Here is a 12,340-nt window from a genome sequence, read left to right on the forward strand (position 1 = left end):
CTGCAAGCTAGGAACTGGTTCTCACACTCTGACGCTTGATGATTATTAAGAACAAAGAAAATTACAGCACAGGAACAGGCCCTTTGGCCCTCCAAGCCTGCACCGATGTGCTGCCCGTCACAACTCAAACTCCCTACCCTTCCGGGGACCGTATCCGTCTATTCCCATCCTATTCATGTATTTGTCAAGACGCCCTTTAAAAAGGTGGATGTGGCCCAGAGGAAAGATTGATCTCCATTTTGCAGACGCAGACTGGAGATGTTGGTGGATGAGGTGATCAGAGAGGAAGACAGTCATCTTCCTGTGAATCATCACATGAGGTCCCCCAGAACAAGTCAGCTGAGATGCATTTTGGCAGCCCAGGTAAGTGCCATGTTCCAGGTGAATGGAGATATCCAACAATCCAGAAAGAAAGTCAATGATCTTCTGCACTCCATTCAGGTAAGTGCTATGATCTGCCTGCTCTCATCAAGACTCAAGGAATATAACACTCAGTATTGCCACTATATCTATTCAATTGTTCTCAGCCACTTCATCATTCAAAACTACTAACCTTTCTGATTCTATGCACTTCACAATCACTCACTGAGGTCCTTCAATGCACACCTCTAAGTTCCTTGCATAGCAGCAACATCCAAAACTGGATGTCAATGCTGTAGCATATCAATTCGCGTACATGAACCTTCAAAACTTAGACAAAATGTTGCTGGGGGCCTCACAAACCTTCCTGCTGTATGACTTTATGATTCTCCTGCTTGTGCATCACCACTCACTGCTCTTCCATCTACTTTCATTATACTCAATCCTTCCCTTTGTCTCATTGCAGGAAAAAGTGGCTTACTGGACTGATGTTTGGACAGCATGACTGACCTACCTATAATTTGTGGACAGGTTACAGTGAAAGACCGATGGTGTTATTCGAATATCGTATCAGAGCAATAATGTGTGCGCGGACTGTGGAATTAGCTTAGAGTAAGGTGTGGGAGGTTTGAGAAAACTAATTCTGTTGGATAGATACCGATGGGAAGATGGTGTGCTACTGTAAAAAGCATGGTGATGCAGCCTTTCTCATGGATGGGGAGAAGAAGATGCTGCTGCGGTGGGAACAAGAAGAGGCACTAGAAAAAATCAGGGTCTAATAAAAAGGAGAATTGCACTGACACCCAGGACAGCAACTGACAAGAAATAGGGAATGCACTTGATCCACAGAACAGGAGTAATGTAAAGGATTTCAGATTTTAGTGGGAATATTGCTGTTGCCTTTAAAATCTAGTGTTGCTTCCACAGTTTTCCAGTCCAGGAGAAATGAGCAACTAATCTTGCCTGCCTCAGTCAGCAACAAAGATGTCTGCATACAAATAAACATTTTTAACCCTGAGGTGAATAGTCTCTTGGTAAGCAAGAACTTAAGAGAATGTGGAGTTGAGGCGACAACCAGAGGCCAAATGGGGCTACTTCTCATATGTTCATGTAGTATCAGAGCAGTGTTGATGTTAGTACTAATTACAGACATCTGTGACCAAATCACAATTCCATTTGAAAATTGTTAATGAAATAGCTGCCCTGGTCAGATGGAAGAGATAAAATTATTAGTTGGAGAAAGATTTGAAAAATAATAAGAAACAAGAAAAAAGACAACAGGTCTAAAACTACAAAAAGCATGACTTGAAAATTAAATTAAGTAACACCTTTTGACCCAGAGCTGATCCTCAAACCTGGTGTGATAGACTTTCAACATAATAAGACTGTCAAGATTTGAGGAAAAGGCCCTAAGCATATTTGGCTTGAAGTTTGATCAGAAACACTGGGAAAGACATTCTGCTTCTGCTGAGCAAACATTTTCTTTTTATTTGACTCATTATTTAATTTTACCTAATTTTGATTGCTTCACTCTATTCCATAGATGTCCGTCCCGAAACCACTCTGCATCTCTTTCTTCTCGAGAGACATTTATTAATACTATGTCTTTCACCAAGCATTTCATCATCAATCTCAAGTTTCCTTATGCGGCTCAGCATCAAATTTTGCTTCATAATTCTCCAATGAAATGCTTTGGGATGTTTTATAACCTATTTATCACTATACAAACACAAATTTTTGTTGGAAATTAACATTCAATACAAATCTGCAATTAGGAGTCCAATGATGACCGTGAAACCATTGTCAATTATCGGAAAAATCCATTTGTTTACTAATGTCCTTTAGGGAAGGAAACTGCCTGGAAAGAAATCTGGATCTATAGATTATTGTGAGCCAAGGGTATTGAGGAACAGGAAATCAAGGAGTTAAAGGGACTATAGATCAGCCATCATGGTACTGAAAGTTAGAACGGGCTCAAGGGGATAAATGGTTCTGTGTTCCTGTTCCTATGTTCCAATGCTGGTACAAAGGTATTTAATAAAGTAAGGTTGTGAATCTGAAGAGAATCTCTGGAGTTCTGAATCCACAGAATGTAACTATCCAACCATCTAAATAAATGATCTTCATTTCATTGTAAAATCAGAAGTGGAGATGTTTGCTGATGATGCTTTTCTGGCCTGATATTCATTGGTATTGTCATTGAATACTCCCACTATCCATGTTCACATGGGTTTACCATTGACCAGAAACTGAACTGTATCAGTCGTACAAATGCCATCCCTACTAACTACCATGAGAGTTCACCTCTGCCATCCTGACAGCAGACGACATACCACCACATGTGGATGTGAACAATGGCCTGGACGAGATTTACACTGCCACAAACACTCTAGAGACAAAATCCTCCCATTGCCCTATTCATAGTGGCCAGTGACTTCAACCAAGCCAACCTCAAGCAGGTGATGCCAAAATACCACCATCACATCTCCTGCCCCACCAGGGGACCAAACATTTTGGACCATAGCTACATGACCATCAAAGATGCCTACCACTCAATCCCTCGCCCACACTTTGGAAAATCCCACCACAGCACTGTGTTCCTCCTCCCAGCTTACAAGCAGAAGCTGAAACAGGAGGATCCTTCATGAACCAAAGTACAGTGCTAGTCTAAGGCAGCAGAAGATCATCTCCGGGACTGCTTGGACTTGGTGGACTGGACCATGTTCAAGTGTTCAATGGAAAACCTAGTCAAGTATACCACCATCATCACAGACTTCATTAGCAAATGCCTGGAGGACAGTGTATCAAAGAAATCAATCCGTGTGTTCCCTAACCGTCAATCTTGGATGAGCCAGGAAATCGACTCCCCACTGAAAACTAGATGTGCAAGTTGGGTGACCCGGGCCAACACATGACTTCCACAAAGATGTTATGAAGGCCAAGCAGCATACTGGACCACATTAGAGGTGCAGACCTAACAAACAGATTCCCGCCGTCTACGGCAAGATCTAAATGACATTACAGGATACAAGATGAAACAGTGTAAGATAGCGGACAATGATACATCCCTCTTTGACACACTCAATGCTTTCTATGCTCAGTTTGAGCGGAATGCCACCGGCATGGCAATGTCTGCCCCAACAGCCCTAGGCACGCCTGTTCTCTCTGTCACTGCTTCAGAAGTCAGATCAGTTTCCCTGGGAGTCAACCCAAGGAAAGCAATGGGCCCGGACGGTGTCCCTAGCCGAGCACTCAGATCCTGTGCAGACCAACTGGTTGAGGTATTCACCGACATCTTCAAGCTCTCCTTACTTCAAGCTGAAGTCCCCACCTGCTTCAAGATGACCACCATCAACGTTGTACCAAGAAAACACATGCAGTGTGCCTTAGTGACTACCACCCAATAGCTCTGACTAATCATGAAGTGCTTCAAGAGGCTGGGCATGGCCCACATCAACTCCAGTCTCCTAACCTGCCTCAATCATCTACAGTTTGCCTACTGGTAAAGCTGGTCCACAGAGGATGCCATGTCCCTCGCCCTACACTCATCCCTGGTATATCTGGATAACAAAGACATCTATGTCAAATTCATGCTCATTGACTACAGCTCCACCTTCAACACCATTATCCCCTCCAGACTAATCTCAAAACTATGTGATCTTGGGCTCGGCTCCAACCTCTGCAATTGGATCCTCAGCTTTCTGACCCATAGGTTCCAATCAGTGAGGATTGACAACTGCACCTCCTCCACAATAATGCTCAACACTGGAATCCCCATAAAGATGCGTTCTCAGCCTCCTACTCTTCTCCCTGTACACCTATAACTGTGTTGCCAAATTCCGAATGAATGCCATCTACAAGTTCACTGACAACACCACCATGGTGAGATGGATATCCAACAATGATGCGGCAAAATATAGAAGGGAGATGGAGGACTTGGTGACACGGTGCAATGAAAGAAATTTGTCTCTTATCGTTGTCAAAACCAAAGAACTGTTCATTGACTTCAGAAAGAAGGGAGGAGAACGCGCCCCCATTCATGTCAATGGAACTGAGGTTGAGAGGGTGAAGAGCATCAAGTTCCTGGATGATGACTTGTCTTGGACTTACCATGTAGTTGCAACAGTCAAGAAGGCGCAACAACGCCTCTTCTTTCTCACGCAGCTTAGGAAATTTGGCATGTCCATAAGGTTCCTCACCAACTTCTACAGATGTACTATTGAAAGCGTACTGTTCGGGTGCATAACGGCCTAGTACGGCAACTGCTCTGCCCAGGACTGTAAGAAACTACAGAAGGTGGTATGCACAGCCCAGAGCATCACGGAAGCCAACCTTCCATCCATGGATTCTGCTTACGTGGCTCGCTGAGGCAGAAAGGAGGCCAACATCATCAAAGACACATCGCACCCTAATATTGACCTCCTACAACCTCGTCTATCAGGCAGAAGATACAGAAGCCTGAACACACGCACAAACTGGTTCAGGAGCAGCTTCCTTCTGGCCGTTATCAGACTGTTGAATGGATTCTAGCCTCAAATGTAACCTGCAATATAACCCGTGTGCCTCTTTTTGATCTCTTTTTGATCTCTACAATGTTTGCTTGCTGTGATCTACCTGCACAGCTCGTAAGCAAAGCTTTTCACTGTATTTCAGCACACAGACAGTAAAATCAATCAATCAATCAACTGTGCCTACACTAGTAGGCCAGAGGCTGAAAATTCTGAGGCAAATAACTCCTCCTCCAACTCCCAAAAGCCTGACCACTATCTACAAGGCACATGTCAGGACCGTGATGGAACACCTACCACTTACAGCTCCAATTACGTAAGAAGCTGAAAAATATCCAGTTGATTGTTCTTCCATCCATCACATTCAATATTCACTCCCTTCACCACCAATGCAAAATGTACCTTCTACAAGATGCTCTGTGACAACTTACTAAGGCTCTTTCCAAAACCATGTCCCATATTTCCTGGACAAGGGTAGCAGATGTCTAGAAACACCACATGGAAGTTCCCTTCCAAGCTATGTAGCATCCTTACTTGGGACATTACTGTTCCTTCACAGCCATTGGGTCAAAATCCTGTTACTCCCTTCCTAATAGTGTTCCTATTCCTATGTATGCAAGTGGTTCAAGAAAGCAGATCACCATTGTCTGCCCAAGTTTAACAGGGAATGGGCAAAAAATGCTAGCTCAGCCAGAGACACCCACATTTTATGAAAAGGTAAAATAAACATTAAATAACTGCTTGTCATTACTGGGTTATTTAATTATGATTGCTAGTCAGACAATGCACTGTAGCACCAACGTGAGGTAACATGAAACAAATTATTGTTAGCTGGATTATTATGTGAATGACTTTCTGACAAATATGTAGACAATATCAGCAAACCGATCAGTCTGTCTCCTTTTCAACAACTGCTAGTTAAGAGTTTCAAGGCAGCTTTGGTAGTGGCCAAAGGCCAAAGAAAATAATTTACCAAAACCAATCGATTAATACTTACATCAAAAGGATAATGAGAAAGATGCAAGTTCCTACTGAAGATGCCACAGGCAATATCCATGGATACATAATCCCTAGGAATCATAAAAATGATTTTGGTTAAAAAGTACATATTATTATGTAAGATAAAACAAATAAATTAGAAAATCTGAGACTTCTAAAGCGTTAAAGAAATTGCCACTTAGTAAAATACTGAATTAGAAATTTCAAAACTGTTCAGTAATATTCCATAATTTCCACTTCATACAAAACTGGAGGCACTTTTGCAAACATTAAGGAGATGATGCAGGAGATAGTAAGTACATAGTTTGGTGGAATGGGCAGATACAAGTTAGTAAGAATGTCAGGAGATGCTACAAAATAAAGGATACAATTCTACAGGTAGTGCAGAAGCAGTGATTCAGGTGTATATGTGCACAAATATATGAAGGTGACAAGACAGATTGAGAAAGCAATTAATAAGGTGTTAAGATCCTGGACTTTATAGATAGAGGCATAGAATAAATCAGAAAAACATTATGACAACTAATGTCCAACAGCTGACAGATGGGTAGGAGGTGATGACAATACACAATATAAAAAGCATTCATTCTTTTAAAATAAAATAACACAAACTTACAGTGACATTCCTGTTGAGAAGTTGCTCCACTTCTGTCAGTAGCTTCATTTCGTGGGCAGTTTGTGCATTCCGTTTTTCCATAATGCTTGTTAAATGAACCAAAGGCGCATGGAGTACAGATTGTGTCTTGTCTTGCACTGAAGTGTCCAGGTGGACATGCAACTATTTAACAAAAGTGTAACATAATCACAGTCTAAATGCTTTATGAATGGGCATGTAGCTTACAGTAGTTGCACACACTGACACATTGAACATTAAATTTGAAATAAAAACAAAGTTGCTGGAAAAGCTCAGCATTGTGAGGGAAAAAAAGTTAACGTTTCAGGTCCAGTGACCCTTCCTCAGAACACAGATGCTGCCAGACCTGTTGAGCTTTACCAACAACTTTGTTTTTGTTCCTGATTTACAGCATCCACAGTTCTTTCAGTCTTATTAAATATGAAATACCATCTACTTTACTGTCCTTCCAAATTGACCATTTCAAACAAAATAAGCATTACTAAGTCAGCGCCTGTAACCTCTGAACATTGAAAAGAATGCTGAGGTTGAAGATTTATCTGTTCTATTATATTTATATGAAGGCAAACTGTTAAAATGATCTGGTCTAGTCTGCAACAAGAGAATATTTAACTCATTAATGTGTGTTACTGGAAGAAATTTGCTAATGGTTAAGTTTCAGGCCAAAGGTTTTCTGTGTGGTGCCATTATTGGTACTAGTTTAGCCATGTTATCATTGCTAAGGTGAAGGATGACTATTTAATAGAATTCTTGTGTTCTAAAATTACAAACTGTTGTTGAAATTTCAAAAAAACACAGATCCTGGCTGGATTTTCAGAAGTGTGTATGAATTCAAGGCACATAGGGCCATTGCACTATGCGACTTGAACTAGCTTGAAGGGGCTGAATGGCCAATAAGGGTGGGTTAAAGGACATGGGTTAACATGGAGGTTGTAAGGCCCACTGGTATAGGTGGAGGCATGAGTTGGCATAGGTGACATGGGAAATGGATTAAGGGATATGAGAGGAAGGGCCAGAGGGTTAAAGATTGAAACCAACAACTGAGAAATAGTCCCAGACGACCAAGACAGTCCTCTTAACCAGTTTGCTTTAGCACTTGACAGACTCTAGAGCTACTTCCGAGCTACCCAGGTGGTGAATCTGACTCCAGCATGTACACCCCACTGCCTCGGAACAAAGATTGTGTTTTTTGAAACTCTTTTCCAAAGGCTCCTACTACCTGTCTCTAACATGAAAATCCAGTCCCCTATGTGGGAACATATATGGGACAGAAGAGTGATGGTAGGATTTCAAACAAATGGTTTTTAGACAATGAACCTATTCTTGCTGTCCCTGTGATGAAAAGCTGTGTGCTTATTCGATTAAATGACGACAAACTGATGATGATAGAGAAAGGAAAATTAACGTAAGGCAGAAGTAATTTGTCAGCTACATTCAAATTACTATCAAGAGAACTGGAAGAGGGGAGCATTGCATGGGTACCAACTTCAAGTGATGGGAGCAAAATCTTCCATCACCTTGACTGAAAGTGCCTCATACTCAGGGAGACAAGTTTAAATAAATGCTGTAGCTGTAACGAATCCAATGAAGTCACTATTTGGCCGAAGTAACAGGAGGAAATAAGAAAATATACCAATCTGACAGGTCTTCTCAATCAGTACAGTGAGGAATTTAAAATGCAGACAGTCATATTGACTTTGAGCTAACTTGCTCGTGAATGCTGAGTATGAATATTTGTTCCTATTACAGGACTGATGGAACTGCTGTGCATAATGATAGCTTTCTTATTAGTATGATAATCAAAAGTAATGTCCTCGACCTGTCACTGTCGTCCTTCGCATACCTACTTATAGTTCAAATTAAAAGAATGCAAATATAATTGCCAATAAAACAGTTGAAAAGGGTAATCAAAGTTTTCTCAAATTCATTCTTGGAATATCAGTCTTGCTAATAGGACCAGAATTTATTGCTGAGTTGCCCTTTTTTTGAACCACCACAGATGGGAAGCAGTGGTAGACCACTGGTATTATCACTGCATCAGTAATACAGAGGCCCAGGCCAATGATCTGTGGACATGGAGTCAGCTATCGTGAGGGCGGCTGGTGGAGTTTGAATTTGATTCACTAATGTAGGTTAGGAAGGAAACTTGCCATCTTTACCCGGTCTGGCCTATAATTGTTTCCAGACTCACAGTAATGTGATTGACTTTGAAATGCTCTCTGAATTGCCTGGCATGGCACTTAGTTGTATAAAACAGCTACAAAGTATAAGAGAAATGGAAAATTCAGCATTTTGCGAGGCACTAAAAAACAACAATGGCAAACTCAGCCCTGTCTACCCTGAAATGGCTTCCTTACTAATGTCTGGAGGCTTGTGCCAGAATTGGGAGAGCTGTTTCTCAGTCTAGTCAAGTGACACAGATAAATTCATACACATAGAATCATACCTTGCAGCTAGGTTTGCTGTCTCCACTTGTCCTGCCACATTCAGTGATCTGTGCACATATACAAGCAGGTCCTTCAACTCCTATACCTACTTCAGAATTGTGCCCCTATGTTGCATTTCAGTGTTATTCCGATCAAAGTGCATCACTTCTTACTTCCCTGCATTGAGCTTCACCTGTCCCTTATCCACCCATTTTACATTCCACACTGTCGTCCTCACAGGTTACAATGCTTCCAAGTTTAATGCCACCTGCAAAGTGTGAAATTTTCCCCTGCACACAACGATCCAGATCATTAATATATAGCAGAAAGCTGACTCTTGGGGATCTCCAAATAAAAATGTTCCTCTGGCCTGAAAAATATCCATCATCCTTTACTTTCCGATCACTACTTTTACACCATGACCTCTAACATTCCTCACAGGTCTACTGTGTGGCACTGTATCAGCACCTTCTGAAAGCCGATGCATGTCACTATTATCCTGACTAAGTCTTTCTGTTACCTCTGCAAATAATTCCAGCAAGTTAATTAAACATATTTACGCTTTAGAAAGCCATGCTAAGTCTTCCCATTCAACACACTCTTTTCCATGTGACTACCAATTTTACTGTGAATAACTGTTTCCAGAAACTTGCCACCACCAAAGTTAAACTAACTGTAATTGCCAGGATTATCTTTACACTCTTTCTTTAACAAGGCCATAATGTTTGAAATGCTCCAGTCATTGAGGACATCCACTGAGTCCAGGGAAGACTGAAATATTATGGCAAGTGCGCCCGCAATTTCTACACCCACTTCCTTAAAAATCCTCAGATGCACCTTATTGGGTCCCACTACCTTGTTAACTGCCGACATTCTGTGCAAGAATTCTTCCTTATTAATTTTGAACCTTTCTAATGGCAGAGTTTCCTCTTCTGTCACATGGCCTGGCAACATCTTCCTCTTTCATTTCCTAGGACACAACTATCTTCAGCTGCTTCATCATTAACTTCCCCAAAACAGAAGCCATTGCTTTTAATGTATTATGGCTGGACTATTAATCCAGAGGCACAGGTAGTGTTCTGGGTAACTAGTTTGAAACTGTTGAATTCAATAAAAGGAAATCTGGAATTAAGAGCCTAATGACGACCATGAAACCATTGCCAATTGTCAGCAAAAACCTGTCTGATTCAATAATGTCTTTTAGGGAAGGAAACTGCCATCCTTAACTGTTCTTGATGTACATGTGCCTCCAGACCCACAGCAATATGGTTGACTCTTAACTGTCCTCAGGCAATTAGGGATGGACAATAAATGCTGGCCACGCCAGAGTCACCATCATCCCATGAATGAATTTAAAAAAAGGTGGAATTCAGAAGCTCCGGAGTCGAGCTGAACTGTACTTCTTCCTTTATTTCTTCCAGCAGTACAAACACAAGCTGATAAATTGAAACTGCTTTAACTGGCCACAACTTTTAAACTCATGCAGGTGTTTTCTGCCTTGAAATAGATGCAGAGCTCACACTGGTTGCATTCCTACCCTATACAGTAGTCAGCACATCTTAGCTGGGTATGCATAGTTGCTTTTACAAAGAGTGTGCTGTCCCATAGTGGTAGTATCAGTATCTCTGAGCCGGAAGGCTCGGGTTCAATTCCCATCTGTTCCAAGCATGCGTCATTAAAAATGCCTGAACAGGTTGATTAAAAATATCTATAGATGACAGAAGAAAACAATCGTCGTATGCCAAATACATTGGTGCACATCAAAGGGTGGTGCCACATGCAGAGTTCAAACAGAATTTTAAAACTTTCCTGATTAAAACTGCTCAGTAGATTAAAATGAAATGACCTTTTATTGACCCTACTAACTTTGTGCAGTCATCAACAAAGATACATACTGCCTCAAAAGCTGTGATATTGATTTTGTGGATTTTTAGTTCCAAACTGAGGATGGTTTAATTTATTAGAGCATAACACAAAGCAAATATTCGGTGATTTAAAACTTACCACAACATCCTACACACTTATCACTTGTTATGATGTTTTTGCCAAATCCTGGTTTGCAGTGATCCACCTTCACACCATTTAAAGAATTAGCGATATACTGAATATTTTGGAACCTTCCTTTAAAGGGGTAGTCCTCAATGAATGATCTGATTCGCGTGTATGCCTGTTGAAGAACAGTGAAGAATAACTCTTTACGTCTCCCTTGAACTTCTACCCAATTGTCCCTTACAATTTTCCCGACTTGCTATCTCCATTGCCACTCTGTGAAATCCATTTCACACTATGACCTCCCTCAGCATAAGGTGCAGAAACTGTCACAATAAGGGATGCTTTTCTGAAATTATTTGACACAGACTGGGGTTTTATCCCACAATGTCTTATATTTAATCTTGGAATGCTTGACTTGCCCACAGCAGAACTTCTCTTAATCTTAATGAAAAAAAAACTAATGAGAGATAGATCAAAATGCAAAATGGAAGCAGGATCTCAAACCAACTTCTATCTATCTTTCAGAGATAATAGGAACTGCAGATGCTGGAGAATCTGAGATAACAAGGTGTGGAGCTGGATGAACACAGCAGGCCAAGCAGCATTTTAGGAGCAGGAAACTTGGCCTGCTGTCTCTATTTTCTTTCCTCTGCTGCAGTCCCTAAAGGCAGGTACAAAGGACATAGTTCTAAGGAAGTTCGGTCATATTTCCCTCTTTTCATTCAGATTGATTGGTATTCCCACTTAAAACAAGTCAATCACATTAAGATGAAAATTTAATCTCTGTACTGAATCAATGTGAAGAAATCTTAGAGCTTGATGTGATTGTATTTGTATCTATTTTAATTTTTAAATCAATTATTTCAATTACATTTTATGCAACTAGACGTACAGCTCAAATTGCTATGCTAGATGATTCAGCTCAACGATGTGTGTTGTTGTACAGACCACACATTTTGTTCTTTCGTCAGATAAATAACATGCCCTAAAATGGTCAACTGCTAGAAAGTATATACAAACAGATCTGAATAATTTGACAAAAGTACACTCTCAATTTTAAAGCACTTAAGATTTGATTAAAAATTAAAGATTTAAAAGTCTGAAGTCGAGCCGTCCATCACTGCACTATGAATTGTAAAACTTGAAGTATGAGCTCCATTGAAGAACATCAATGTTAACAACAGCATCATTATATCATGGAAAAGTTCATTTTGAAATGACTGTTTTGATATGAATCAAATGTTTGGTAATTAACATTAGCAGAAGAACAACAAGTTAGTAAGTGAAGAAAACAACAATGGGCAGAATTTTCCCCTCACAATTGTGTGCGCGAAACAGCAGGAAAGTTAGGAAAACATGGAGAGATTGAAAAATCAGAATATTGATTAAAAAATCCAAAAGAACTGTGGATGCTATGAATC

At 40.6% G+C, this 12,340-nt stretch overlaps 1 protein-coding gene across 3 annotated transcripts in view; it reads right to left on the reverse strand.

The window, feature by feature from the left end:
- The window catches only part of LOC125460811 (zona pellucida-binding protein 1-like), a 64,506-nt gene that overhangs the window by 4,361 nt on the left and 47,805 nt on the right, over positions 1-12,340 (reverse strand). For 2 of the 3 annotated variants that reach the window (XM_048548812.1, XM_048548822.2), the window contains 3 exons: positions 10,932-11,094; positions 6,484-6,645; positions 5,866-5,938 (listed from right to left, as the gene is read on the reverse strand). In XM_048548812.1, coding sequence (XP_048404769.1) covers positions 5,866-5,938; positions 6,484-6,645; positions 10,932-11,094 — 398 coding nt within the window. The remainder of the gene's footprint in view (positions 1-5,865; positions 5,939-6,483; positions 6,646-10,931; positions 11,095-12,340) is intronic. The other variant, XM_048548831.2, reaches the window with a different exon arrangement.

The sequence above is a fragment of the Stegostoma tigrinum genome, chromosome 2 (assembly GCF_030684315.1).
Source record: "Stegostoma tigrinum isolate sSteTig4 chromosome 2, sSteTig4.hap1, whole genome shotgun sequence".
Classification (NCBI taxonomy): Eukaryota; Metazoa; Chordata; class Chondrichthyes; order Orectolobiformes; family Stegostomatidae; genus Stegostoma; species Stegostoma tigrinum.